Source organism: Neolamprologus brichardi, chromosome 12, assembly GCF_056152115.1.
Source record: "Neolamprologus brichardi isolate AB-2024 chromosome 12, ASM5615211v1, whole genome shotgun sequence".
Taxonomy (NCBI): Eukaryota; Metazoa; Chordata; class Actinopteri; order Cichliformes; family Cichlidae; genus Neolamprologus; species Neolamprologus brichardi.
Window position 1 is genome coordinate 35,669,883 of NC_142115.1, and position 27,985 is coordinate 35,697,867.

Below are 27,985 nucleotides of genomic sequence, written 5' to 3' on the forward strand. Positions count from 1 at the left end.
CGAGTCTATATAGCTATACATTCACACTTGTTTTTGCAACCAGGGAGGCTGCCCCCTGCTGTCCATCAGGAAGAATGCAGGTTTAAGAACTTTTCAGACCTGGAGGTTATATCTTTTACATTTTGTGTGTGTGTGTGTGTGTGTGTGTGTGTGTGTGTGTGTGTGTGTGTGTGTGTTATTTAAAAGGTCTTTTTATCAGATGAGATCCTGGGACTGGACACGCAGTGCAATACCTCATCACATAAATAAAGTCAATAACAGAAGACGTGAAACTTGAAATCTAAAACTTTAGAAATCAAAGATGCAGTTTGTGTGTGTGACTGTAAAGCAAAGAAATTGGAAAGACAACCAAAGTTCTCTGTCACACGCTGCCAACTAGCCAGAGCGAGAAAATCTGACTGCTGCAGCGAGATTAGATGTTCCGGCACAAACTGGAGAAATGGGAAAAAAGTCCAGTCCAAACACCGTGTCACAATTCTGCAACAACTACGTGCAATCATTTGATGAATCACCACAAAGTTCCCGGTCAATACTCAACAGTATATTTGGCTGCAATGTGCCACCTGCAGCACAGGAATCGCTCAGGTGTAAAACACACTACGAATCTACTACTACGCTAATTATCCACTCATATCTATGCGCTTCCCTCGGACTGACCTTCTCTCCCTCCTCCAGGAGCCTCAGCAGGGATGTGTTGTCAGTCTTCTGCTCCTCTTCGGGGCCTCCTGACTCTAATAGCTGCTCCTGAAGCTGCTCCTGACTGTCCTCATCTGCACCGTCCGCTGTGGACCGAGACCTCTTCAGCGGAGCCTTCACCAGGCCTGAGGAGCACAGTGCAAACACAGTGTTACATACAAGCAACACCTCCTTACTTAAGATAGAAACTAATCAGCCCATAGAGGAGGACAGAACTCCTGAATCCATTCAGAAGAGGAAACACTAGAAAGGAAGGACAAATGAGGATTTCTCTGACTCTTACTCTACGTCTAACAGCATCAGCGCCACAGTTCTGTCTCTTTACCTTTGACTTTAGCGATGGTGTCCTCTCCGTGCTCCAGCTCTTGGTGCGTGGTCTCTCCCTCGGTGCTGTGCTCTACAGAGTGCTGGTACATGCCGGGGTTTCCGGACAGCAAACGCATGAAATACTCCTTACTGTCGTAGCTGATGGCGCGACGGTAACGCAGAGGTTTCTGGGGAGGAGAGGAGGAGGTGAGACCATGTAGCACTGCATGACTCCACTTTGATTAGACTTAAAAAAAATTGGCTTTGTCAGCGTCAAAACACAAAACACATGCTTCAGTTAGTTATTCTTCATCTTTATATTCTATGGATCAAAATAAAAGGTCGATGTATTGACGATGCCTTGCACGGCTCCTGCATGATGCTGCAAGAATATCAGTGAGAGGAGCATCACACAGGGCAGAAACTTGCTGCAATAGCGCAGTGAAGTGGTGACGTGGTTCAGCCTGTGCTGTATGTCAGATTTCACATCCACAGGCCGCCTGCTTAACCAAGCGTAGGTGCTTCATTCTTCCACTCCCAGAGTTAAAGCCAAACGCACTGGTACCATGTTATTCATGTTGTCACACCCTGTCCACAGACACACAGGTGGGCATTTGAATGAGTCACCTTAGTGGTAGTTCCTGGTACTGCGCATCCCCTGGACCACATTTTGGCATGACCACACACACACACACACACACAGACTTGCATGGTTTAAAACAACATGTGTGTTACGCTCATGCAGTCACAGCAAGCATCAGTGGGGGCCAAACTGGTTTTTCCAGAAGGTACCTGAATACAGTCAAAGACCCCAACCAGAGGTGAGGAATCAAGGGGCACCAGAGGGGGACAGGAGTGCTGAAGAAGGTAAAGAGACGCAGGATATGGCCATTTAATATCTCGCACGGGAAGTTTTTCAAAGCCACATGATCCTACATATCCTCTTATTCTCATGCTAAAGTCTGGAGAGGTTAATTAATTGTAAAAAATAATATTTTTAGATTTTAATTGGGAGAATTATTTACAAGGTTTGAGTCCAAATGTCAACACCAGAACTTTTGCAAAGGAAGTTTATGTTTCCTTTTGTCAAAGCAGTGATATGGCAGATTTATAGTGTTTTTGCTGTTTCTCTTCTAATCTTTTTATGTCACATCAATATGTAAAAAAGAAGAAAATAGTGGAAGAAATAATTGAAAAGTGTGTGTTTGGTCGAGTTTTGTCATCTATTCAAAGGTAGCGGCTTCTTCTATTCCAACCATACGTACAACTACAGACGGGCTAATTCAGCACCATTCAGGTGAGATACACGACCAGCTTCACATTTAATGGTTTTTCTTTATTTTCATGATTATTTACATTCACATTCAAAGTTTGAGCAATTTTCTGGACTGACTGACCTTGAACTTCTTAAATTAATGATGAACTGTTGTTTCTCTTCACTTAGCTGACTGGTTCCTGCCATCATATAAATTCTAACATTTGTCAAATAGGGACTTCTAGACGTCTGCACAACACGACTGATGGTCCCAACTTCATTAAGAAGGTATGAAACTCCACAAATGAAGCCTGACAGGCACAGCTGTGACGTGAAACCATTTCAGGTGACGACATCATAAAGCTCATTGAGAGAAAGACGAGGGTTTGTAGAGCTGTCAGCCAAGCAAAGCGTGGCTACTTTGGGGAATCTCAAATATAAAACACATTTAAAGTTATTTATCAATTGTTTTCTTTGCTACATAATTGCACATATCTTGCTTCATATATTTGATGTCTTAAGTTTGTATCTACAGTGAAGAAAGTAGTAAACAAAGAAAAACCATTAAATGAGAAGGTGTGAAAACTTTTCACTAGTAGAGAATATAAAAGATTAAAATTTTGACTTAATTTTCTATATTTTTTCACTGATTATTTTTTATTATAGGTTACTAAAGAGGACAGGAAAGGACAAGAAAACTGGAATTTTACTGCAGAGCACTGAAAAATGTGTTTTTCTAGTTAAAGTTGAGCTTTTTCCTCCCTGATGTCCTTTCTCTTCTTTGTCACACTCAACTGTGACGATCTGTTGGAGGTGTTTTCCTGTTAAAAGGCAGTTCTTCTTTTCCACTGTCACCACACGCTGCTCATAGTGATGGTCTAACTGTTAGGGTTCTCTCTGTACTGTAGAGGCTGCACCTCGCTATATAAAACAACTTTGACTGTTGTTGTGAACTGGAACTGTCTAATGAGAAGTGAACTAAATTAAACCACGAGGTCATTAAATTAGCTTTATGTGCTTTTGGTTGTTCCTAACAAGAACATTTAAGTGGAATCGAATGGAAAAATCTTCAGTGGGGGGCGTGTCCTCCAATAATGGCCAAACAAGGCAGGCGAGCCAAAACTAATGAGCTCCAACGCTTAAAGTGAAAACAGCAAGCAATGGTATTCAAGTCCATGGCACAAGAACGGGGCTTTATCAAGCTGCAACTGCTCCTCGAGCATGATTAAATTATACATTAGCAACCAAGCCGCGGGGAATTTGGACTTAATTAAATTCTCTCCAGAAGGCATCAAAAGAGACTCTTCATAAAGTGTTCATGAACTCTTAATCTGAGCTCCTAAAGGGCATCTTCAGGAACAGGGTTTGTTTTTTATGCGTGTAGTTTCCATTTGAGCACTGCTGGATGATTTCATCTTTCGAGGGACACACCAAGTCAGTCAACTCAAAGCTCGAATGTTGAAACAGAAAAAAGTTTAAAAACCAAAAAACTGGGAATGCCTGAAGCGTTCTCTGAATCTTCATGACCAAATTAATTATTGTGGAGTGGAGAGAGGCGCCCGCGAGCAGACAGAGAGGAGGGATTATTTGTAGAGCAAACAAAGCTAAATGTGTCTCGGTGATGGGGAGAGTAAGCCACCGGCTGTGTCACTGCCTCACAGGGCAGCGATGAGCTCATCCTACAGCTCTATTTAAGGAGTGTTTGCTGCTCTGCAGGGGATTGGCTGAAGTTACAGACACCAATATAGACACCAATTCAATTCAAAAAGAAAGAAACTGGATTTCTTTGCCATGTGTTCAAACAAATGCTCGTGCCAGTCCAACTGTGAGATTCAGTTTCAGCCTCTTCTCTTTGATATTGTTTCACTTTGGCTACATTTAATGCTGTCACAGTGTAGCTCTCTGTGACTTTGTTATGCTTTCGGCTGCTTAGTTGACACACTTGTTGAATTTGTGGACTTGCACTACTGTCGGTGAACGTCTGGAAGTATGTGTGTTTTCACACCTATAGTTTATTCTGATCTGATCTATTTTGTTTGTTTCCACACAGAGAAAAATTCAAACTCCACACGAACCAAAACGCTTCACTACAAACCAAGAAACCAAGTGAGAATGTTCAGTCCGTCTCATTCGCCAGATGTGTTTGGGGCGGGAGCAACAAAAGTAGAAACAGGAAAAGGTGCTGTGTTTGGGATTATTAGAGAACTTGCATTCATTTCACGGCTACTTGCACAGACCTTTGCTTTGTAGAGGATGATGTGCAAACGTGACTACAGGAAGCGTTTTAGCTCAAACTTGCAAAGTACGACTGGTAGTTGGTTCAGATGGAAGTCGGATTATGTTCACACCACAAACAAACCACTTTGGAGTCCACCTCCTCCAAAGGGTCTTGGTGTGGTTGGTTTTCCACACCTGAATGTGATATCTGTGTTTACAGCTGCACAAACCAACTGCACCAAAGAGAAAAATGAACCAGTTTTTCATTTAAACTGACTAAACACCACAGATGTGAAAACACCCTGTGAGACATTTGAAATATTATAAATATAATATTGTGCTCATGTCATTGGACACATGTTACTGACATACAATTATAAACATCTGAGTATTTGACTGTAAATGAAGATACACTCTATGGACAAAGTTTAGGGCCACACCTCTTAATCTCTGGATATTAAGCACCCAGCCGTGATCTTACGGAGTTCACTGCATCTCAGTGGGAGATTATCTACATCAGGGGTGGAAACTCCAGGCCTCGAGTGCCGGTGTCCTGCAGGTTTTAGATCTCACCCTGGGTCAACACGCCTGAATCACATGATTAGTTCATTACCAGCCTCTGGAGAACTTCAGGACATGTTGAGGAGGTCATTTAGCCATTTAGATCAGCTGTGTTGATCAAGGACACACCAGCCCTCGAGGCCTGGAGTTCCCCACCCCTGATCTACATCAATGGATCCCAGTAACTCCAAACCTGCTCAGGGAGCTTCATGGTATGGGTTTCCATGGCAGAGGCACTCCTGTCGGTGTAGTGTGTAGGTGCCCCAGATCTTTTTGTGTATGTAAATGTAACCTTTGGATTTAAAAAGGGAAGAAAATGCTGACGTGCTTTAAACCAAGTATTTAAGTCTATTTAAAAAATGACTTTACTGCACATTTGATTTATGACCCCAACACTTTCTCGATAGTATTACAGTCAGTAGTTTGTTGATAGCGACAGTCTAAACGCTGAACCTCAGGCTTAAAAATAGAAACACAAACCAGGGGCGACATTACGCTGGCTGCATGCCTCTCTTTACGGTATTGTCATATTTAATATGCATCTCTGTCTCGTAATTAAACTGGAGAAAACGGAGATATTATGGAGCCAGAGGTTTTCTCCTGAGTGTAAAAAAGGTGCAGTTTACATTTTAATTCGTCTTGCTAATTTTCCACGAGTCCTTTCATATCTGCTAAAGTCCTGGAGGGGTTTGTGGGAACATGTGAATGCAGATTCAAAGCCGAGTACCTGTGCTGAGTTGGTGTTGGTCTCCGTCTCTGGGACGTACGGGTAGTGGATGTAAAACATGTCGTTGCGGACCATCTTCTTCCTCATTCGGCAGGGCCCCTCCGTCATTTCCAGCATAAACTTGTCCAAGTGGGAGCCGATTGGCGGGCCCCAGAGGCCTCGTTCACGCAGCAGCTCGTATTCGATGGATGCCCACTCCTCCGTCACGTACTTGAGGGCGTTCTGCTGCCGCTGCGAGACGGAGAGGATGGATGAAGCAAGAGTGCGGTGAGTCACTTGAAAAAATACTGCTATGAATTATAAATGTCACGACTGCAACACTGGGCTGTGAAATGTAGCCGTCCAGAGTTTCTGTGTGGTCCTGCAGTCACATCAGACTGCACTGTTAGAGCACACTGGTTTGTGCTGACGCTGATCACAGAAATAACTTAAGGAAACTTTACAAAAATAAACTTTGTGCAAAGTTGTTCTTAACTTTTGCACAGGACCAACAGAAAGTTCCCACCTGGTAACCACATGTATGGATGCAGGATCTGTGTGATCACAGCTTAAAACCATCCAGGATGAGTACAAACACTGAACTAGCAAGCATGAGTGCAAGGCTGTTATAGCTCGATGTGTTTGTGCATTTACAGAAACCAATAAAATAACTTAAAGCCTTCAGTTTTAGTTTTTCATCACATTTACAACAAGCACATCTGCTGAATGTTTACTGCGAATCGGAGGGCAGCGTGGCTGTGAGTCACAACCTTTTACAGCTGTTCTGAACTTTGTAAGTTGCTCATTGTGCAATAACTGAAAAGACTGACACAAACTGTGAAAACAATAAAAAGGTAAAAACAAAAACTACAAGAAGAAAATCATCTGTGAAAACAAGCTGAAGACAAATCCAAATCTGAACTCGTTTCCATATGAAACACTGTCATTTATTTAGGAGTTACTGCACCTTACATTTTGTAAGCAACCTTAATGGTCATAACTAATCTTGACCCATTGGGAGTTGAGATGCACTACCTCTTGATATTCCTTGTACTGCATGGCCACCAAGTCCCGGACAACAGCGATGTGTGTGAACATCCACTGGAAAGTCTCCTGTGAACCAGAAATACAAGCCTGTATTTAAAGCGCTCAGACTCAGAGAGTATGCGTACGTAAGAAATGCTCGTGTGTACGTGTGCTCGTTGTTTCCCGTGTACCTGTGCAGACAGGCTGTTCTTATTCAGGCTGTTCTCCTTCTTGTTGCGCCGGACGCCGGTCAGCTTGGAGAGGCCGAAGCCGCTGCTGACTCTGGACAGTTTGGACTGAGTCGCTGGTGCCACTGCTTCCCCACGACTGATGTACTTTTTCTCATGAACTGATTGGCAGAAAAGAGAAAAGTACATTCAGTTTTTTTTTTAAACCTTGTGGTTATCTTGACAGTCTGCTGTTTACAGTAAAAGAAAACATGTAAGTCGATGACCGAGGGTGTTAATGCGAATTTATTACTTAAGTTAATCTGTAAAATTCGTGCTTAGTCTCTGTGTTCCTAGGGAAAAATGCATATTCCCTGATAGGAATGATGCAACAAAAATCTCCTTCCTCTGTTTGTTTACTAAAGCTGCCCACAGTGGGGTTGTTTTTTTAAAGATGTCGACTTGTCTGCAAACACTTGGCATCTTCTCTCTGAGCTGTGGTGAAACTTGTGGTGAGACTCAAACTGGTAACGGAGAACGTTTGCCTTCAAAGTAAAAGTTGCACCACACTGCCACCTTATTTAACAGTCTGAGCTGCACTTTCCACAGCTTCACTGCCACACTAGAGCGAGCATGCAAAAAACAGGCAACTGTGGCAAACAAAGTCATTGCACGAGGTTTCAGGTGCAGCACTGTAGACTTCTTAGCCACTTCTTTCACCCACTGACTGCCAGCAACCTCCAACAACCACTCACCAGCTGGTTCCTGAACACACATTTTCCTCTCTCTCTCTCAGTCTGTGGGGCTGAGGCCTGACCTGCACTGAAGCCCGTGAAAAGCAGAGGTTTCTCTTCTTCTACACAAACAGATGTTCGACAATAACTGTAGAAGATCTGAAAAGTCTGAACTACTTTGATCTGCTGTGGGTTCACAGTTTTGTGCATGTTTCACAACCACAGCTCTGTGATGCCGAAGTTCAGCTTTTCCCAACTTACTTGGATGTCTCCAAGATTTAACTAACACAGAAGGTAAAGAGTTTGTTTGAGGGACAGAACAAGTATTTACAAATTTTAGTTTAATCATATCTTCTCTCAAAAATAATGCTCCTTCTACAACAGATATTTCACAAGTGCTTAGCAAAGGAAAAACATCTTAGGGCCTTTTCTACAAATTCAAACAACATCTGGTTGGCTGCCAAAGAGCCTGGATCAGCAGACCGAGTCAAAACTTTACCAATCTGCTTACATAAGCAAGCTTAGCCAAAAAGAGCAGATCAGAAAATAACAGGCTCTGTCTGCAGGGCCGTGGGGTGACTTTATTTTGTCAAACAAAAAGAGACCTAGTTATCTCAAGGTTGCATGAGCAACACTCAGCTACTCAAAGCAGAGAAAAACAAAAACTGAGCTAAAGTAGGGAGCAGAAAGACTGCGTGCTTCGGCCTCTGCTTGTGTTTTTCACAGTGTTCCTCACCCAGGTGGTTCTGCCAGCTCTTCAGGGCCGGCTCTTCCAAAGCGGGACGGGCTGTGGCGATGTCCACGTGTCCTCTGTCGTTGCAGGGCAGAGACACTTTGAAGATGTCCTCCAGCATCTGGCGCTTGCTGTGCATCAGCTCCGTCCACACGCGGTTCACCGCCTTCAGCAGGAGCTGTCGCCCTGCGGAGGAACCACAATCATGAGTTTTCCTGTCTGTTTTTGTGCAGAGCAGTTGTAAAATTCCTTTGCAACACATAAAATATTCATTAAGCTCTCCCTCCATCTCTGTCTGTAATTCAGCCACATTCACCTCCTCCACAAGAACAGAACATCTAAACACACGCCGCACCACAACATACAAAAATACAAGTGTTACACCTCAGCGACTTTCTGGGTTATTTTCACAGCTGATATGAAGACGAGTGTTTCTAAGACAAGAAGAAACTCATTGGACTTTAAAATTAGGAGTGAGGGGACTGATTGATGGTAAAACAACTGCAGGAGACGTCGCTCTTTCAGACAGATCTCTAAACCACTCAGGTTATTTTTGCACTTCTCGTATCCTCTTATTTCTATTGTGTCTCTTTAACTGTTCATGATCATCTGTTTTGCTTGTCATTTAAGTACTCCATATCACTGTTAATCATAGCTGGGCCTAAACGATTTATAAAGTGTAAATAAACTGAATTTATTCTGTTATATTGAGGATGTGTCACAAGAAAGTGACAACAGTATCTGGGCAGAGGTCATCAGGGTCAGAGCGGTTCTGCACCCGGTCAAACACACTTAAACGCACGAATCTGTCTCACCCTCGCTGACGTCGTGACTGTGCGTGGTGTCAGACTCGTTCTCCGTGGGCATCATGACGTGCCAGGTCGTCATCCTGGCCTCCGCCTCCAAACCGAAGCCGTCCACACTGCTGCACACAAACACACACACGCAGGAGCTAAGTATCATGCTGCCCTGCAGAGAACTGAGAGGAGGGTTTGATTATTTGGCTTCTCCGTGGCAAACAGGTCTGATTTCTGCAGTCAAACACAGCGCCATGTTAGAGAAGGCTGTGTTCACCACATGGCTGGACATCCAGTGTGTCCACACCTGCTGCTGTGTGAGGAAAAAAATGTTTTTTCCCCAGAACCAGAGACATCCCCTGCTATCACAATCCACCAGTATGTGAGCAAACCTGACAAAGTCCAGGTTTCAGAAAATAAACATAAGGAGGTGAGACTCAGATAATCTCACAGAGTTTAACTACAAGAAGGCAAAACAGTGAACAAAATAAACACACGATGCAAACTTTTCTTCTGTCTTCTGTGCAGAATTTGTGTTTTCTAACCCTTTACGTCATTGTCCTTTGCAAACAGAAGTTTGTGACATAACCGTAGAAAATGTGTTTGTTGATTATTTATCCCATGCATAATTCAGCTCTTCTGTTTTATCAGGACATGTGGACAATCCAGAGCTCTTCTGCACTATGAAATCTGTTGAACACCTTTAACCCTTTAAAACCGGTCAGAGCAGCATGCTCTGTTTTGCGTAACTATTTTTAAATCCCGGTAGATCTGCAACCACGTAAGCTAGCGCAATAATTTTTTTGTTTGCTTCCACATATAACTTTGCAAAAGCTGCATAAAAAGCACTTGCAGCAACAAAAACATAATATTCCAGAAACACGCTTTGCCGATCCGATCAGCTGTTCGTAACACTTCCTAAGTTGGAATAGACGTTAGCGCGAACTATCGCATGTCCGCCATGACCTGCCCGAAACCGGAAGTGACGTCATTTTCGCGGAAATGTAGATTTTTTTACCATCAGGGCCTCATGAGCCTATACTGGTGTTTTTAAAAGTTATCTTTGACTTTCTGACTTTCTGTGTGGTTTCTGGGATGCTTAGGACTCATATTGCACTGCTGGAAATAGTTTATTTTGATGCATATGCTGCTTTTTTGCAAATTTGCACTATAATATTTATTTTCGTTTTTCCTGCAGTGTATAAAAATTGGTGTATTTCAAAAATAAAACTATGAAGACACTCAAAATAAATTTCCTGCGGTGGGAAACTATTTTGTGCAACTTTTTTGTATTTACAGTTTTGAGGGATAAGCCTCTTAAATTTCTCTAACTAGAAATATATGTTAAAAAACAAAAACGATTTTCAATTTTTTTGTAGTTTATTGCACTTTTTTGCAATTTATGTAATTACTATGCACTTAATGCAGACATATTATTAAAATCTGGGCTATAATGGTTGTATTGATGTATATCAACTTGAAATGCTCCCAAAAATGGCTCCACAGCATGTAAAAATATAATATAAGCTCTGGCGGACTTGGTTCTATGGTAGGTCTTAACGGGTTAAGTGTGATTCTGAAAACATGCTAAACACTCCTTTTTTACAGTTTATTTAAAACAAAAACCAGCTTTTAAATCAAAGTATCCAAATAAAGTACCATCTGTGTACAGTGGCCACAACCAGCACAGCTTTAAGAGCTACGGCAGCACAAATAAAGCAATCAGCGCAACAAACTGGCAAAGCAACATTTCACTAAAGCCCTTCATTAACACGTCTTAATGCATCTCATCTATGTGTGTGTTTACAACCCAAGAATATTATTACTTTTGACCTTTTTCTTTACAGGATTTACCACTGAAGTATATTATTACTCAGCCTAATGCATATTGAAAGAATAATACAGGAAAGAACATTTAGTTCAACGTATGACCAATATCAGAGTGTCTACACACACAGCACCTGCTGGTGTGATAGATGCACTTCTATAGTCTGCTGCTATTAATCAAAGTAAGAAGCCTACAGCAGCCTTCATGTAAAGAACGTACCTCCCGCTGTGCAGGCAGATGAAGCAGTGAGCTAGGCAGGCCACAAAGTCCTGGTCGTGGTTGCCTGGCCCGAGCACCAGGTTGCGGTTGACGGTCAGGACCCGCAGGGCGTCCAGCAGGGCCACCTGCTGTGCGACCGTCTTGTGGGGTCGGCAGAGCTGGTAGAGCACCGTCCGGTTCAGACAGTGGTAGATGGTGTCGAGAGAAAGTCCCTGCGAACGCCTCTTAGACTGGAATTTGGAGCGGGAGGAAAACAAGCGAGAAGCAGTTACGGCTGTTTAATGCTGTGAAGTGCATGTGAATAAAGCTGCTGAGGAAATATTTCTGCAGGAGGAGATTTGTGTTTGTAACGGGGCTAAACTGAGGTAGGAATGCAGGATTGTGAACGTAGCTTTAGTATTGGAATGCTGCTTAAGGGCCTCAAAGGGCCTTATTTGAAAAGTCTTATATTTACATATTTATAAACATGTTTAGACTTTAAATCAATACTCTGACTGTTCATACTCAAGTGTGCTCTAACAGGAAGCTCCAGATTTTGGAGCTTCCTGTTTTGTGTTAAAGCAAAACTTGGAGAAAACCAGTTTTAAGCCTGAAACAGAAAAAGTCTTAAAAATTGAAAAAGAATATTATTCACATAGAAAACCTCTTTTCTAGTCTTCCAGACAAACACATTTGGGACTGTTGGAATAAACCGGAGCACCTGCTGTTCACTCACACACCTGCAGGAAGTACCACACCGTGCCACCCATCACACATCTTTTCCTTTTAATCGACCACTTTCAGGAGCAACTCCAGCTGGAGTTTCTCCAAAGAAAACTGAGTAAACAGTGGGTACATTTCAAAACGACTGACGAAATTAATAACAAATATATTCCAGTTGCAAACTGTGCGCCTCAGGATGAGATAGACGGCCATCGAATCCACTGAGGGATATTTCCAGGATTCAGGGACTGCATTATGGCTCGAAAAATGAATTACTGAAAATAATCTGCTTATCTTCTCAGCTGCACAGCAATGTGTACACAAACCACCGCACAAAAAGGGAAGACAAAGTCCACGCACGACTCTTTTTACTACGTTGCTAAAAGCATTTCCATGTAAGCATACGCATGGAGTACCACTGCAACCCTTATTTAGAATAACAAAACAAAGAAACTGAATCTAATAAGCAGCAAATATAAGAAACACACCTCAGCAGCCAAATCTGATTTTGTGCCCATCTCCTACCAAAATGAGGCCTGCAGGACCCCGTCTATCTGATTTGCTCCTGCAAGACCACTAAGAAGGACTGTTTTCTTTCTTATTCCAGTTCAGGCGTCACAGACGCCGTCTCTCTGCCTCCGGCCTCTTCAGGAAAATGTCAGTCTGACAATGCAGGCTGCTCCCAACAATTGACTATTAAATGTACAAACCAGACAAAATACTAGTGCCTCCAGCTACACAATGTGAGGACATAAAGGGAGGACGTACGCTGCCTTAGACAGACAGAGACGTTTCGTTTGTATAACATCTGAAAACGCTGGATTTATTTGGGTGAATCTGTCCATTTTGGACCATCAGCTGACCAAAAATAGCCCGAGGTCATTTTGCTTGTACCTGTCCAATGAGCTGCACGATGAAGTCCACCACCAGCTTGGAGTCCTTGTTGAACATGCCCTGCCATAGCTTGTCCACCACCCGCTGGGTGAAGTAGAAGACGTTGTTGACCAAAATCTGATAACTGCCCCCGCTGCTGAGGGGCAACGAGGCATCTTCGCCTGGAGAGAGAGTCAGTCACACATCTGTTAGAGGGTTTACAGATTATGATGTGAATACAACCAAAATAAGAAAAATAAAAGAGTTTAAGAAGGTTCTCTGGTTTTTATTATTTCAGTTAACATTTTTTCACCCTTCGTTTTTATTAACTATGAGCTCACTGACACTGCCTGATGGAGGTGTAACTGAAAACCTGGCTACACCTGCCAGCTACGCAGTTCAAAGTCTGTGTGACTTCTGATTGGTCGCATACGAGAATAGAGGAAGTGCATGCCTGGTGAATACACAGGACGTGAGCGGGCGTCGCGCTGGTCTGTATTTCCAGGAGTAAGGAGGTCTCTGAAACAGACGGCCTCACGCTGCAAGCGTTTCCCCCTCATTACAGTAGAAACTGTTCGAGTGTAAAAACAGCAGCTTTTTAAAAATGCATTACATGATTGAACAAAACTAAGCATCTCACGTCTCTGTAAACAGATATTACCTTTGAGATGTAGCAGAACAGTGTGACAGGAATATGGGCTTTATTGATTATTTTGTGTTCTACTAAGGAAACAAAGAAAGGTAAGTGAGATGATTTTTGCTGTCTCACATTTTTTGAAGCGCACAGATTTTCTTTTCTTCCTCAGATAGATGCAGGACGATACTCTAAACCAGGGGTGGACAACTCCAGGCGTCGGGGGCCGGTGTCCCTGCAGGTTTTAGATGTGTCCTTGAACCAACACAGCTGATTTAAATGGCTAAATTAGCTCCTCAACATGTCTTGAAGGCTGTATCCCAATTCAGGGTCTGCAACCTTAAAGGCCGCATTTTAAAGCCGATTACGTCACCGCGACGCGACGAAGGCTGTCCCAATTCGAAGGCTGCTCGAAATGCGGCCCTCAAATGTGTCCTTCATTTCCCTGAATTTTAAGGATGTGGCGGTGTAGACTTCGTGGCCCAACATATCCCAGAATGCATAGCGCGGCGGTGGGTGTGGATAATTTTGCCGAAAAAAAACGGCGGATGAGGGGCGCCCGAAGAGTAAACTTTAAGTAAGTACTGAATATGATGTCACTTATTTATGTGCAAATGTTTAATAACGAAGAACATTAAAACATTGCTGTTGGCCACATGTCGGCAAAGTTATGTGACATTAGTGACGTTTGTACTAACTTGGTTTTAAAGCCTTTACTTTAAAATATATGCCGTTCAATAGCTGAGCTTAATCTTACAGAGAATGATCAAAGCTCATGTAGAAACAAACAAACAAATGAACAAAAGATTTTCTCCTTCATTTCTGTCAAACAAAGCTGTATGAAACGTTTCCAGCTGTTAGTATCATGGTTGCTAGGCAACCTGGGCAGCACAACGGAGGCTAGGCCGTCCCATTTCACAATCCTCGCACTTCCGGTCTTAGCGGTATTTAAGTACGCGGCCCTTGAGGATCGTTGAGGCTGCGTACTTTAAGGCTGCAGACCCTGAATTGGGATACAGCCGAAGTTCTCCAGAGGCCTGGTAACAAACTAATCATGTGATTCAGGTGTGTTGACCGAAGGTGAGATCTAAAACCTGCAGGACACCGGCCCTCGGGGCCTGGAATTGCCCACCTCTGCTCTAAACACAACAGAAACTGCTGAAGGTGCTTGCAGATCTCTGGCCTTCACATTGTGATTTGCTGACTCATGATGCCTCCATCACAGTTTTGTTCAAAGCCAAAGAAAGAGTTAAGCTGTCCTGCAGCATGCTTATGTACAAGAGCAGGATTTAAGCAATAAGAATGGACCTAATGAGCAGGGTGTCCGAACTAACTGTAGACTCCAGGGAAATAGGTGAGAAAGTGCCATCAGTGATAGTGATGAAACATTACACCCCTGCCTCTAGTTTGGAGGTGAGAGAAGGAACCAAAACTTTAGTCTGCTGACCTAGAAGGACATCAGCAGCCAGTAGATGCTCCATGACGCTGTCCAGGATGTTGGACTGAAATTCCTTCTGCTGAGTCCTGGTGGAGCGCTCCGGGGAAGCCTGAAAAAACCAACATGAAGGGAAAAGTAAGCAACAGCCATGTTAGAGTGTTTCCTATCCATGCATCTAGAACGTGGGTTCATGTCTCTGTTCTTACCTCCAGCAGCATATCAATGATGGGTGTCTGCTTGCTGGCTGGGGTCATGCAGAGGTTGTCCATGATCAGAACCCTCATGAAGTCAAAGACATATTTTTTGGCCGGGTGGTTGGTCAGCGACGTCTTGGAGCCCACGTTGCAGTATTCAGACTGGCTGCGGTTCATGCCAGAGTCCCCAGTGAAGGCCTTGAACTCTTCGGTGGGAGAACTCGCTTCATCGTCCAAATCACTGACCTGCAAAGAATGTGACCTTCATCAAGATCATCTTTCATGAACAGATTGTTTCCTCCAAGTTCTTGCTGCTCTGACTTGTGGAAATCTTAGCCATACATCTTAATTCAAAGGCTAGCACACTGCAGCTGTCCCAAACACCTTTTATTGTGAGGAAACAAACTGGAGAGCAAGATAAGAGGGCCCATGGCTCAGAAGGCAATAAGTTACAGTTTTACTGAGCCTGAAGGGATATTTACAGGTATCTGTTGTGTGTTGATGGGACTACAAATCAGAACGTGTGATCACAGCAAATTAAACACTACATTTTTGTGGAGAGGAAGATGAAACAATACTAGATTAGATTTTCACTGCAAGTTCTTCCCTTGTGCAGAATTTAATTTCTATTTCGAGTTGCTTAAGTGAAAAAATAAAGGACAGACTTACCATTTCAGAGTACGGTCTGATGTTGAAGGGAAAGACAGCGGCTGCCAGGGCACAGAGGAACTCTGGGCTGTGCCACATTGGTGCAAGGTCGGACACGTTGTGGTAAAGGTATCTAAAGAACTGCATGAGTGTTACTGGGTACTCCCTGAGCCAGGAACCTTCCTCCTCTGACTGCCAAGGCTGGAAAGAGACAAAAGATGCAACGCAATGAAACCTGGAGAAGAATTTCCATTAAAATCTCAGCAGTTTAACAGTTCAAATCTCAGACTGATGCAAAAAACAAATAAAGTCTTTTCAGAGCAGTTATTGACACTAAGCCCACGGGCGGTCTAGTGAAGCTTCTAGTGCAGGGGATGAGCGTGCTAAAGGTGACGAGAGATTAGAAGAAAAACCTTCACAGAATCCAGACTGATCATAATCACATGTGAGTGCTTTTCAAGCTTGCTGTTAGGAACTGTTAAAACATGCTCTTCTATGAGAAGGGCCTTGAATTTAACGAGCAAATAATGGCTTAAAAAGGTTCAACAATTATCCCAAAAGCTTTTTGTAGTCAAGTAGAAATCGCTGTGCAATCTTCCCAGACTTTACTGTAACATTCTACACAAAAAACAAGCTTTGTGAAACTGGCTGCAGATTAATGTTCGTGTTTAGGAAACTACATTGGTAAAACACTTATTTAGAGCATGTGCTACTGTAGAGGAAGCTGGAAATGACCAAAACGTGTCTGAAGGTTTGGAGGTTCTCACCAGGTTAAGCATGCTGCGCAGCATGGCCAGCAGCAGGAAAGCAGCCTCAGTACAAACGCTATGGATGGAGGCCACCACCGTCCCACTGGATGCCGGCACGCCAAAGATGAAGGTCCAGATAGAGTCCAGATCAAACTGAGAGAACAAACACAGACACTGAGGTAACTTGGGTCACACAGATACATGTAAATCTTATTAAACGAGTCCACTTTTGTATTTATTCATTAGCTGGTTTGACAGGTCAAATTCAGGTTTAAAAGTGAACCCATTATGCTCTTCCTCATTCAGCGTGGTTGCTTCTGCTGTCTTAGCTCTGTAAACCTTCTGTTTGAACAGGAGGTCGGTGGGGCAACAGAGGGATGGCTGATTCAAAGCACTGGTCCTCTCACTGTTGGCTGAGTCCCACTGGTAAGATATAAAATGCATAACTGCAGAGTGGATGACCTGAGGGAGTACTCCATGGCCAAGTATGAGATAAATAAGGATAATTCTGAACTGTGAATCGTGCAAAGTTCCCTAAAGAGTCGGTCCATCCAGCCTGTGATGGTTATCCGAGTTCGGGTTAAAGGGGCAACCGTCTAAGCAGAGATGCTCAGACTTCCCTCTCCCTGCCCACCTCAAGCTCTTCCGGGGGGACAACGAGGCCTTCCAAAGGCAGCCCAGAGACACAATCTCAATCTAACCCTCCACCACCTTTTTCTGTCTGAGAAACACGGCCTCAGACTTTGAAGTGCTTCTTCAATGAATTCAATGAAGTCCTGAGCAGCAACAAGAATCCTCAATTCACTGACACTGTACTCTGACCTGAAGGTGCTGAAGAATACAAATCTGCAGCTGGAAACGAGCAGCATAGGTCCACTTTAAGCCCTGAGGCTAACAAACGTGTTTAGTTATTATTATTAGAGAAGGTTGGGTATACTAACATGTACCTGCAGGCTGTCTGGGAGCTCGATGACAGGCTGCTGCAGGAAGAGAGCCATGAGCAGGAAGTAGAGTTCGGGTACGTTGGTGTGTTTGGGCAGCAGTGTCTGCAGAACAGGGAATCCTGGGAAATGGCAAGCGTCCCGGTTGATCTCCCGCAATGTGGAGCGCCCGCCGGCACTGCGACCCACGTTGAATCCTAAAAAGAAAGTTGAGAGAGTGAATGTTAAAAATAAAGCACAAAGGTAAAAGGGTGGCACCCTATGACTACTGCACCTACAGGCAGCTCTACATGCAGGTGTAGTGCCCACTTTTGGGTTTAATCAAGCAAAGCTATGAAGGAGATGGCTGCAGTAAAAATCCAGGACTAAACTAACACAATCAATCAAAGCCAAACAGATTTGTTGCACTAAAAGAAAAACTCCAAATCTGAATAAAACTAAGGACTTCTACCTGATAGCGCTCATTCTGTTAGAGCAAGTCTCTAATGGGGAGTTTCCAGAGCTAAAGCAATGGTTCTCAACCTGGATGTTTGCAGGAGGGTGTAATAAATACAAATAAAAGACCGAAGTAGGGCTGGGCCATATTATACCGTTCACGGTAATACCGGTACAATGTTAGGCAACGATAAGAAAATGAAATATTGCAATAGAATATGGGTTAAACAGGCATGCGCAGTGCCTTTGTTTTCATACGCACATGGCCGAAAAAGCATGGCAGCAATGGAGAATGAGAAGGGAGAAAGCGGATTGTTGAGTGAAACGGATGAACCAGAATAGGTTTGTAAAAATGGTGCCACTTCAGTGATGTGGAACTGGTTCAGATCGTTCAGGTCCCAAAGAGAGACCTGAGAGTTAAAAACTGTCTAAATTCTTTCATCTTTAATAAAACGATCAGCATTGCTGCTTTACCAGGTGTAACTATTAAGTTTAACATTCAGGCATCCATGAAAACAGAATTTATTACATTTAACGGAGTTAGAAGTTAGCAGGAAGTTAGCGGAAGTTAGCTCGCTAGTTTCGCTAGTTACCTCAGCGTGATATAGCATGTTCTGACTGAGAGATTTCTGAAAAAATTCAAACATACAGCTCTGCTATCACTTCCAACATAAATGAAGACAGGAAACTAAACAGCAGTGGCGTTTGTAGGGTTACTGAAGTTGAGCTAGTTGGTATATAATGATGTGCTACGTGATCGCTAGCGACACAGCTATGTTAGCATAGCATAAACAGTGAAGCTGGAGGATGAACGCTAACACTTTTCCACTCGATAAAAGTTAACGTGAAGGTTCCTGATGGTTAGAGACAAATGCAGTCGCATGGCAGGATGCTGTAAACGGACCAAACTTCAGTCAGGAGAACAACTGAGATAAACCATCCACAATACGAGGTTAGTGATTAATATACTGCAACAACATGGGAATAGAGCAGCTGTGATAGAATACAGCATTAATGAATCAATGGTACAGAAGTGGAGGAAGCAAGAAGATTGAGTTGAATAAAGTTTGATTTATTTGACTGCTTTGTTTTGCTTAATGTGTCTTATAATCTCGTGCACCTTATGGTCCGAAAAAGTATTTGACTTTTTTATTTGGCGCACTGCAGTTTAATGTTGCAAAGCTCCTCTTTTTAACTTCAGTGGACATTATACGTGGTTATGCTCAGGATATGTCAGCCCATTTCTACTGGAGATGTCTTTGGTTAAACTTTCAGCAAGGAATTTGCATTTGCACTGTTAAATGTTTATATAGCTTTAATGCACATAAAACAGCTGCTTGTTTAAGTGAAAATAAATGGATGGGTTTTTTTGCGCTAGCAAAGTTGTCGAGTTGCATTTTGTCTCGCATCAATTATATCGTCAGTTATATCGTTATCGCAAATTTTCAAATCTATATCGTGATAAATATTTTTGGCCATATCGCCCTGCTCTAGACAGAAGTATTATGGAAATATTAAAGCAAACATCAACATCTGAAATTATTCCAGGCTGGTAAATCCAGTTTTGAAGAATCCGAATGGTTTTTACGCCTGAGCAATGAGAAGGTTGAAAACCACTGAGTTCAAAAGGAACTATGGTATGATGCAGCAGCAGGGGACAGCGGGAGGGTGAAAATGAGAGAACCAACCCTTGGCTGTTCGGCGCACAAACTGTGCAGCTCTCTGTTTGCTGAACGAAGGCCAACTCCGACGGAAAGCGTTGCCAGAGTGAGGAGAGGCGTCTGCTGAGCCATGTTACAACATACAGTATTTACCTTGGAAATCACGATTTCTTACTTGTGTCTGTTCTGAGAGCGGGTGCTTACAGGTTTGAACGTCTGGAGCTAATACACGCACACATCCCTCAAAGGCGAGTGCCTAATGTTAACCAAATCCAGCCTCTCAGCTCCAATTTTGTGCCGCGATGACAGCGAACCCACGCTGCTGCACTCACCCAGCACTGTGCCGATCTTATTGGTCAGGACGGAGTCGGTGTGGTCCAGCCAGCCTCCTCCGCACAGGCCCTCTTTGAAGCGGTTGAGGATCGACTGATTGGACAGCAGCACCACCAGGATCCACAGAGCTGCCGTCACTGTGGTGGAGTGGAGATGTTCTTCCATGAACTTCAGGAGCCAATCAAAGCCCAGCGTTCGCACCAGCTCCTCACACGCCCTGCAGGGAGAAAAAGTTTTGCAGGTTTACTGTTACTTTACTATCAGTTCTTTTCACAACATTTTAAATACTTTGTCAATATTTCTGCTTTTACTTGCTCATTATGTTGCTAAATTATATCAACCAGTGTCATTATAATCTCCATCTCTGTCAGCCGCTGGGCATATTGCCATTATTTGAGTCAAGTTGAGCCATATTCCAGTAATAACTGGAAATGTTGTATGTAGAGCCAAATAGCTTTTTAATGATAAAAGTCTTTAAAAGATCAAAGAACAAGAATAATGTTGTGTAGCGCTTTTATGATTGATTATTCATAGTTTTCAAAATAAATGGACAGCGTGAGAGTTTGCATTTTAACTTGAAGCTTTCAGGATGAGCAGATATGACAGAGAAGGAGCAAATAACAACACCCAAGTGCTAGTTGGCTTGGTTTGCAAACTGCAGTTCCTCAACTGCCCACTTGGGGTGCCTCCAAGCTCAGACCATATAAAGGTGTTTATATTGTTGCAATCTCTGCGCTTTGAGGCAGGATGTGATGAATGAGGGGCAGATCTTTTTTTACCATTTATGTACCCAACTTTACACAGATAAGTAAGCATGCTAACAGCCTACTGCACAGATTTAATCTCTGTAGCTAATTTGTTGTTGCTGAACTGCAGAGCTCCTTCAGTGACAGACTGCTGTATCCTAGATGCATGAAGGAGCGTTTCTGCAGGTCCTTCCTCCCTGCAGCTGTCAGACTGTACAATCTGAACTGCTCCCAACAAACATAGATGTTTACATCAATGCTGTAACTGCAATAAGTTAATTAACCGATTCGCACTACAACCTGGTTTGCCTCTTACCTGTAATTATTTTTATTTAATTTAATAACTGTACAGTTCTCTCTGTTTATAGTAACCATTGTCCTTAATGTAAATATGTAAGAAAAATTGTGTATGTTTCTGTTCCGTGTCCTGTGTACTGTTTGTTCGTATATTTGTCTTTTTGGCTGCTGTTACAACCAAATTTCCCCTTGTGGGACAATTTAAGGATTATTCTATTCTATTCTATTCTAATTTTGATCTTCACAACAACTGCATGGGGTGATTTCATTTATTATTATTTTTAAATAAAACTTATCTTTTTAAGGCTATTAAGGTTTAAAGTTATAACTTTAGAATTATGGCAGCTTTGATAGATGGTAAATGCTGACACAGGCAGCTGTATCTGCCTGTTAGGCGTCAACTAGGCTAACCAGAATCACTAAACTGACCATGTTTGTGTTGCTGCCTATTTATTAAAATAATGTGGCTTAAAGAGAAGTTAATTCTACCAACAGACGATCCCAGAGCTCTGTGCTCCAGAGTGAAATCAGAGTATGTTAGTTAGGAATTATTATTAGCAGATATCTGTGTTTGTACCCCTGCAGTCTGTGGATAGTCATTAAGCTACAAGCATAACTTTACTTCTCTAGTTCAACGTGGCATCTAACTGCTATTTTTTTAATCTAAACAACGTCTGGAGGAGAGCGGTGTCTTACTGGGCATTGACTGTGCACTTCTCTTTCGTGGTGAAAAGCAGTTTAAGAAGGCTGTCCAGCAGTCGATTTCTCAGCAGAATGAGGTTTGCTGATAGGAGGCCACCAAAGTCATCATCATTTCCTGCAGATGCACAAAATGTTTCATAGTTATTAAGGATAGAAGAACAGTCTAGCACTGACCACATGCTTTTGGCCACACGTTATTTAGGATAGAGAGGTGCAAGAAGTCAGATCAACGCTAATATCACTCATACCTCCGTCTATCTTCTCCTCATTATTGATTTCCATGACAACAAACTTCTCACAGACGGCAAATGTGGGAAGAGTGGAGGAGATGAACTGGCCGAACCTGTGGAGACAGCAAACGGTCTTATGCTGCACTGGCATGGATCATCATCACCGACGTTCACATGGCGGCTACGCGAGCGTGTTCTTACCGCAGCAGGTCGTATGGGTTGGGGAAGCCTTGCAGCAGCAGACTGAGCACGTTGCTGATGGCGGCGACAGTGGGCTGGGACAGCGTGGTGTCTCTCAGGGTGAGCAGCAGTCGTGGGATGAGCTGAAACTCTCTCAGGAGTTTAGCATTTTTAGCCGCCTCACTATTCGACACAGTCAGCAAAACACACAGTGAGACGCTTTCACGTTAAAATGAAAATAATTGTGCCAATCAGCAATAAAAAGAAATAAAACTCATGTTATTCTTCGTGTGATCTGTTTCTTGTTCAGGGAAACTTCCTTCTGACACTTGCCTGGATTCTGTCAGCAGTTCAATGAAGTGCTCGAACAGAGACAGATGGAGCTCGTAGGGAGCGTGCAGCCAAACCTGAGGAGCAGACGGAGCAGACTCAGACCCTGCCGCACAACTCATTCCTGGCAGCACAAACTTCTGGCACAGAGTAGCTCAGTTCCTTAACACTTCAACATCAAAAAAACACTTTTTCTTTTCCTGTTTTAACAAATGCAAAAATATACCTGCAAACTCTCCGTTTTATTAGCCGAGACGGGTTTAAGTGGAACGAGACTTTTATCAATGCTAAATAGGCGAGCTTTCTTTGACAGCTGCACACTGATGTCCTTATTTCAGTTGGCTCACAAGCATTATGGGTCAATGGGCCCTGTAAACACTCACCTCAAAGTCACACAGTAGGTCCTGGAAGGCCGTGGAGTTGGGGATGATGGAGGTTTCGTGGCCGCTGTCAACGGTTCCCACCAGAGAGAAGGTGAGGTGGAGGATGTGGCTGTTTAGCAGCGAGCGCTTCTTCTTTAGGAGCATAGCCAGCAACTAAAGAGGAAGACAAAACAAATACGTATTTACAAATGTACAGACTTAAACTTGGCTTTCAGTCTGTGAACTCACTGCTGGGTCATATTCACATTAATCACGCTGTCACTAACAGTACTCTGTGCTTAGTCTGACACAGAAACACATTCAAAAAAAATGTAACTGGAGACAAATGAGCATCCATACATCCTTGTCAGATGCCTGAACCACCTTAACTGGCTCCTTTTGATGTGGAGGAGCAGCGGCTCTACTCTGAACCCCTCCCGGATGGCTGAGCTCCTCACCCTATCTCCAAGGGAGAGGCCAGCCACCCTTCAGAGGAAGCTCATTTCCGCGATCTTGTTCTTTCGGTCACTACCCACAGCTCGTAACCATAGGTGAGGGTAGGGACAGGGATCAACTGTTAAATTGAGAGCTTCGCTGTTACACAGCTCTCTCGTCACCACGACGGACCGGTACAGCGTCCGCATCACTGCAGCCGCCGCAGCAATCGTCTGTCGATCTCCCGCTTCCTTCTCCCATCAGTCGGACAAATGAGCATTTTGTAAACAAATTTAGAAAAGTAGAAGCAACACCATTAAAGTACAACGGAGAGCATTTATTCACACACCACGTGTGTGAATAAATGCTGTGCAAATCGCACTATTCATCTAAACACTACAGTGTTTAAATGTGTGAAAAGTGAATGCCTTGCGTCCCAATTTACGAATGTTTCGATGGCAATTTTTTAGAAAAACTCAGTAATTATCCTGGAAATGTAACTAAAACTTTTAATTTAAGCTTTAATAACTAACCTGGTAACCTTGGATGCGCTCCATCTCCTTACTGGCCAGCGGGTTGCTTTTTACAACACACACTAAAGCCTTGACAGCCGCATACAGTCCCTCCACATCTGACGCCATGGCAACCAGACCCAAAATGGCCGCTGCCCCTCCCACATACTGCAGGTTGGTGGCCACAGGTTTGGGCACGAATGCACGAACGCCTGACGGAGGGAGAAAGAGAACGAGTGAGTTTTCATCCACTAGAGAACAGCGTTTGGTATTGGAGTCGCGCAGATTTGGTTTACCTAAATATCCAATCACAGCAGCTCCGATGGTGCGTGCGGGACCATTCAGGTGACCGGCGGCATTGTGAATCAGTTTTACCGGAGTGGCGTTTTCATGAGAGGACACGGCGAGCTGAAGGAGATGGAAAAGAAATGACAGAAATTAAAAACACACACCTCAAGTATGTCTGCAGACGGCAACTCGACGGTTACTTTTAAACTCTACTTCTTCAGAGCCGCTTTCACACAACTTTGCACCATTTCCTCATTTGTTAGTCAAACGTTTGTTGCTGTGGATGTTTGTCTACGAGTAAGAATGTTTTACTGTTAGACGCTGCAGTCTTACGCCAAGATCTGATCAAAAGCTTTGATTATTGAGCTGAAATGAAATATTGGATTCTTTCAGTTAATTCGTGGAAGGTAAAAACAGCATTATGCAACATTGGCATTTAGAATAATTGTGTATTTATGGAGTTTTATTTGACACCCATGTTTAGCGAAGCGAGAGGGTGTGAAAGACCCAAACACTTATGCTTAGTTTGCTAAGAGGGAAGTGATAATGCTGCAGAGAGGACAACAACTTATTTTCGTTCCCCTCTGCACAGTGAGTGAGCGTCTTCCTGCTCTGTGACAGGTCTCTGCTGCAGAATTGCTGCCTCTGTAATTCTCTGCACTTCACTTCCTGTGAGTCGCTGCGGGAGACGGAGCAGGAGAGACGGGCAGGCTGGGAAATGACTTGACAAGTGTGGAGAAAGAGATAACACAGAGCTCATCTGGAGCTCACACTCGTGGTGGGACTGTGTGTGCTGCTTCCTTTAAATGCATCATTTAAATGCAATGGACTTGAGTTTTCTGTTGAAAAATGAAATTGACCGTTAAGTGTGTGAATGCACATCCATAGCCATTTTCAGATATGCACAGCAGCCCTATACTTTCCTAGAAGTTTCCTAGACAGGGTGCATGTGTCCAATGTAATGGAGTACATCGAAGTCATGCAAAGCAGGTGATTCCCTGCTGCGAAAGGATGTCTGTGGAAAATGCCCCAATCTAACAATCCTGAAATAGACTGAAATCCATGTGTGAAAACAGCTTATATGCGTGTGTTTACACTTTGGACCTCAATCTGGAGTTTTTCTGCTTGTATTTAATTCTTTATTAACTTCAAAGTCTTTCCTCTCTGCAAACGTTACACTTGTGCAAAGGGTAAACACGTCACCACATGGCACTGTGGCAGAGGGAGAAGACAGGTTTCTTTTTTCAGTCGGTTACGTCAGCCAGGATGATGTCATCTCAGCCAGTGTGCTGCACACTTCAATAGACAACTGAATTTAGAGTTACGCTTTAAAGGTAACTGTAACGGAAATAATAGATTCTTCAATGAAACTTTGACAGAATATCTGACAGTAAGATTTCCATTTAGTGCAGCAGTCTCCAACCTTTTCTGTGCCACGGACCGGTTTATGCCCGACAATATTTTCACGGACCGGCCTTTAAGGTGTTGCGGATAAATACAACAAAATAAAACTAGTACCGGTACCCAAAAAAAGAAGATTTATTCATAAAGACCAAAGAAAACAGACTTAACGATAAAAACGATAACAAAATAACCCTGAAAACCGATAAAAACCCTGAAAACTATACATTTCAGACCTGAGCCTCAACTTTCGCGGCCCGGTACCAAACGACTCACGGACCAGTACCGGGGGTTGGGGACCGCTGATTTAGCAGACAAACCTGCGGTGACAACAACATTAAAGCAGTGATTTTTAATTCTTTGCGAAGTCGTGCGTCTGACCTGTTTGGCGATGGCTTTGCTGTCCAGTTTGTTGTAGCTTTTCCTGATTTTGGCCACAGTGAGAGTCAACACAGAGAGCGCATACAGACTGAAAGACACCTTCTCCTCTGGCACAAGCACCACCGGAGAGGCCGGCGCTACCTCCGCCTTGGAGTCCTTACCTGCAGGAAGGGAAAATGGAGAAGGTAAAAAGTGAGTAAAAAAAGGAGGAGCCATGTGTGGATGAATGCTGGAAGAAAAGAAGTGATGCAAGGTGGTTAAATGACAGAATAAAACTAAAGTAGAGCAAGGATTTAGAGCCTGGTTAAAAGCAGGTCTGCAGACTAAGTTGAGGTCTGGTGGTCCACTCACAGGGGAGGTAGACGGCCTGAAAGCTGCCCACGTAGTTGGGTCCAAGCTCATAAATGGCAGCGACGCTGGCGGCAGGTAGGAACTCCTCCAGGAAGTGGGTAGGCCCAAGACGCCACACCAGGCTGGAGAGCTGGCGCTGGGCAGGGGGTGTCCCTATGTACCCATAAACAGTACTGACGACAGGAGGGTTGGTGGAGCTGGAGCCGCCTGGAGCGCTGTGGATGTAGTGAAGCTGGAGAAGAGGAAAGGTGAAGGTAATGACTCAAAAGAGGGATTTCTATAAGATATGCAGAAATAGGCCTGAGCTGACACATTCAAATGCAGACGGTAGCACGCCACAAACTTCAGAGACTACAAAGAGAAATGACTTACATTTGACTTGTTTATTGGCTCCGATCACAACAGAGCTTCAGAGCATGTGAGATACACAAACTCATTTCAATTATATGCACAGCTGAAGTTTGAACCCACTTAATTGTGAACCGGTCCCGTATGCTGTCCCCTCTGAGAGGATTAAATAATCATCAAGTCTATATTTCAGGGAACAGAACTTAAAAACATCATAGATCAAAGATGATTTTATCATTTAATATTCTCTGCTGGCTCAGTGCACAGACAGACATGATTTACTCCTGAGTTTGTCTTTTGTCAGTGTGAGTCAGAGACTGATGAGTTGATCGTTTGCTCTGATAACTCCTTTTGTGTCCCTTTCTTTGGGGAAGCAGGCTAATTAAATATGCGTGCGTTACCTATTTACATCAGTGATGACTTAAATGGATGGATGGAGCTGATAAATAATCGAGTTGACCTATCAGCTCCTGGATTTTAACAGCTCAGATGTGCGTTTATGTTCAAAACACGTCACAGGCTCAGTGAAAACAAGCAGATTGAAATCGTTAAGATTATTTAGCTTACTGCTAACAGCGCTAAACTAAGCAGAGGAGGAGGTATCTCGGGGTCTCGTTCACGAGGGGAGGGGACAGTTGAACGGGAGACTGGCAGATTGATTGCTGCAGCGTCTGCAGTGATGCGGATGCTGCACCGGTTCGCTGTGGTGAAGAGACAGTTGAGCGTGAAAGTGAAGCTGTCGATTTACATCCGTACTCTCATCTGTGGTCATGAGCTCTGGGTAACGACTGGAAGAATTAGACAGCGGATACAAGTGGCAGAAATCAGAAGTCTCTGAAGGGCGGCTGGACTCAGCCTTAAAGACAGGGTGACCCAGAATAGACCTGATATTCATCAACATCAAAAGAAGCCAGTTGGGGCAGTTCAGGCAACTGGTTAGAAAGACTCCCAGGCACCTCCTGGGTGAGGTATTGATTACTGGGCATGTCCTACATGGAGGAGGACCTGGGGCGTACACAGGACAGCCTGGGGCTTGCTAAACTGTGGAAGGTCTGGGCTTCTCCGATAGGCTGCCGCCCTGTGACCTGGCCGTGGATAAACAGCAGGATGGATGGAAAAATGGTGCATCTTTTTTTTTAACTTATGGCACCAGAGCAGATGGAGAATCTGTCTCTGCCTCCGGCCGCCCAACACTCAAGACTAAAGTGCGACTGATTTCAGTAAAGAACATACGGTAGAGTAAATAACTACACATGACGAATGTTCGGGAAATTTGTCTCACATGTCTGAAAGAAAAAATAAATCGGTCGATATTTTGGAATATCAGATTTTTAAATCACCAAATATTGTTATCGATCTTAAAAATCCAATATCAGGTTCTTACAGAGACAACATACTCGGCGGCCATAGAGGGACATTCGAAAAGTGAACTGCACTGCAGGAAGATCCACAATGAGATCAGGAGCCATGCTTTTGTTTCAAGGTCTCAAAAAATCTAAACGTATTTCAAAGTGCAGTCACTGCTGAGTCCAGACGCACTGAAGCATCCCCGCAGGGTAATACTCTCAC

At 43.5% G+C, this 27,985-nt stretch overlaps 1 protein-coding gene across 3 annotated transcripts in view; it reads right to left on the reverse strand.

Moving 5' to 3' along the window:
* The window catches only part of wdfy3 (WD repeat and FYVE domain containing 3), a 119,884-nt gene that overhangs the window by 18,201 nt on the left and 73,698 nt on the right, over positions 1-27,985 (reverse strand). For 2 of the 3 annotated variants that reach the window (XM_087849484.1, XM_087849482.1), the window contains exons 22-45: positions 26,069-26,300; positions 25,718-25,878; positions 23,944-24,055; positions 23,669-23,859; positions 22,722-22,874; positions 22,342-22,415; positions 22,030-22,191; positions 21,847-21,941; positions 21,593-21,713; positions 19,853-20,070; positions 17,425-17,621; positions 16,502-16,636; positions 15,756-15,935; positions 15,099-15,332; positions 14,902-15,001; positions 12,842-13,002; positions 11,246-11,475; positions 9,217-9,326; positions 8,405-8,587; positions 6,959-7,116; positions 6,777-6,854; positions 5,763-5,993; positions 1,022-1,190; positions 658-821 (exon numbers count right to left, since the gene is read on the reverse strand). In XM_087849484.1, coding sequence (XP_087705610.1) covers positions 658-821; positions 1,022-1,190; positions 5,763-5,993; positions 6,777-6,854; positions 6,959-7,116; positions 8,405-8,587; positions 9,217-9,326; positions 11,246-11,475; positions 12,842-13,002; positions 14,902-15,001; positions 15,099-15,332; positions 15,756-15,935; positions 16,502-16,636; positions 17,425-17,621; positions 19,853-20,070; positions 21,593-21,713; positions 21,847-21,941; positions 22,030-22,191; positions 22,342-22,415; positions 22,722-22,874; positions 23,669-23,859; positions 23,944-24,055; positions 25,718-25,878; positions 26,069-26,300 — 3,849 coding nt within the window. The remainder of the gene's footprint in view (positions 1-657; positions 822-1,021; positions 1,191-5,762; positions 5,994-6,776; positions 6,855-6,958; positions 7,117-8,404; positions 8,588-9,216; positions 9,327-11,245; positions 11,476-12,841; positions 13,003-14,901; positions 15,002-15,098; positions 15,333-15,755; positions 15,936-16,501; positions 16,637-17,424; positions 17,622-19,852; positions 20,071-21,592; positions 21,714-21,846; positions 21,942-22,029; positions 22,192-22,341; positions 22,416-22,721; positions 22,875-23,668; positions 23,860-23,943; positions 24,056-25,717; positions 25,879-26,068; positions 26,301-27,985) is intronic. The other variant, XM_087849483.1, reaches the window with a different exon arrangement.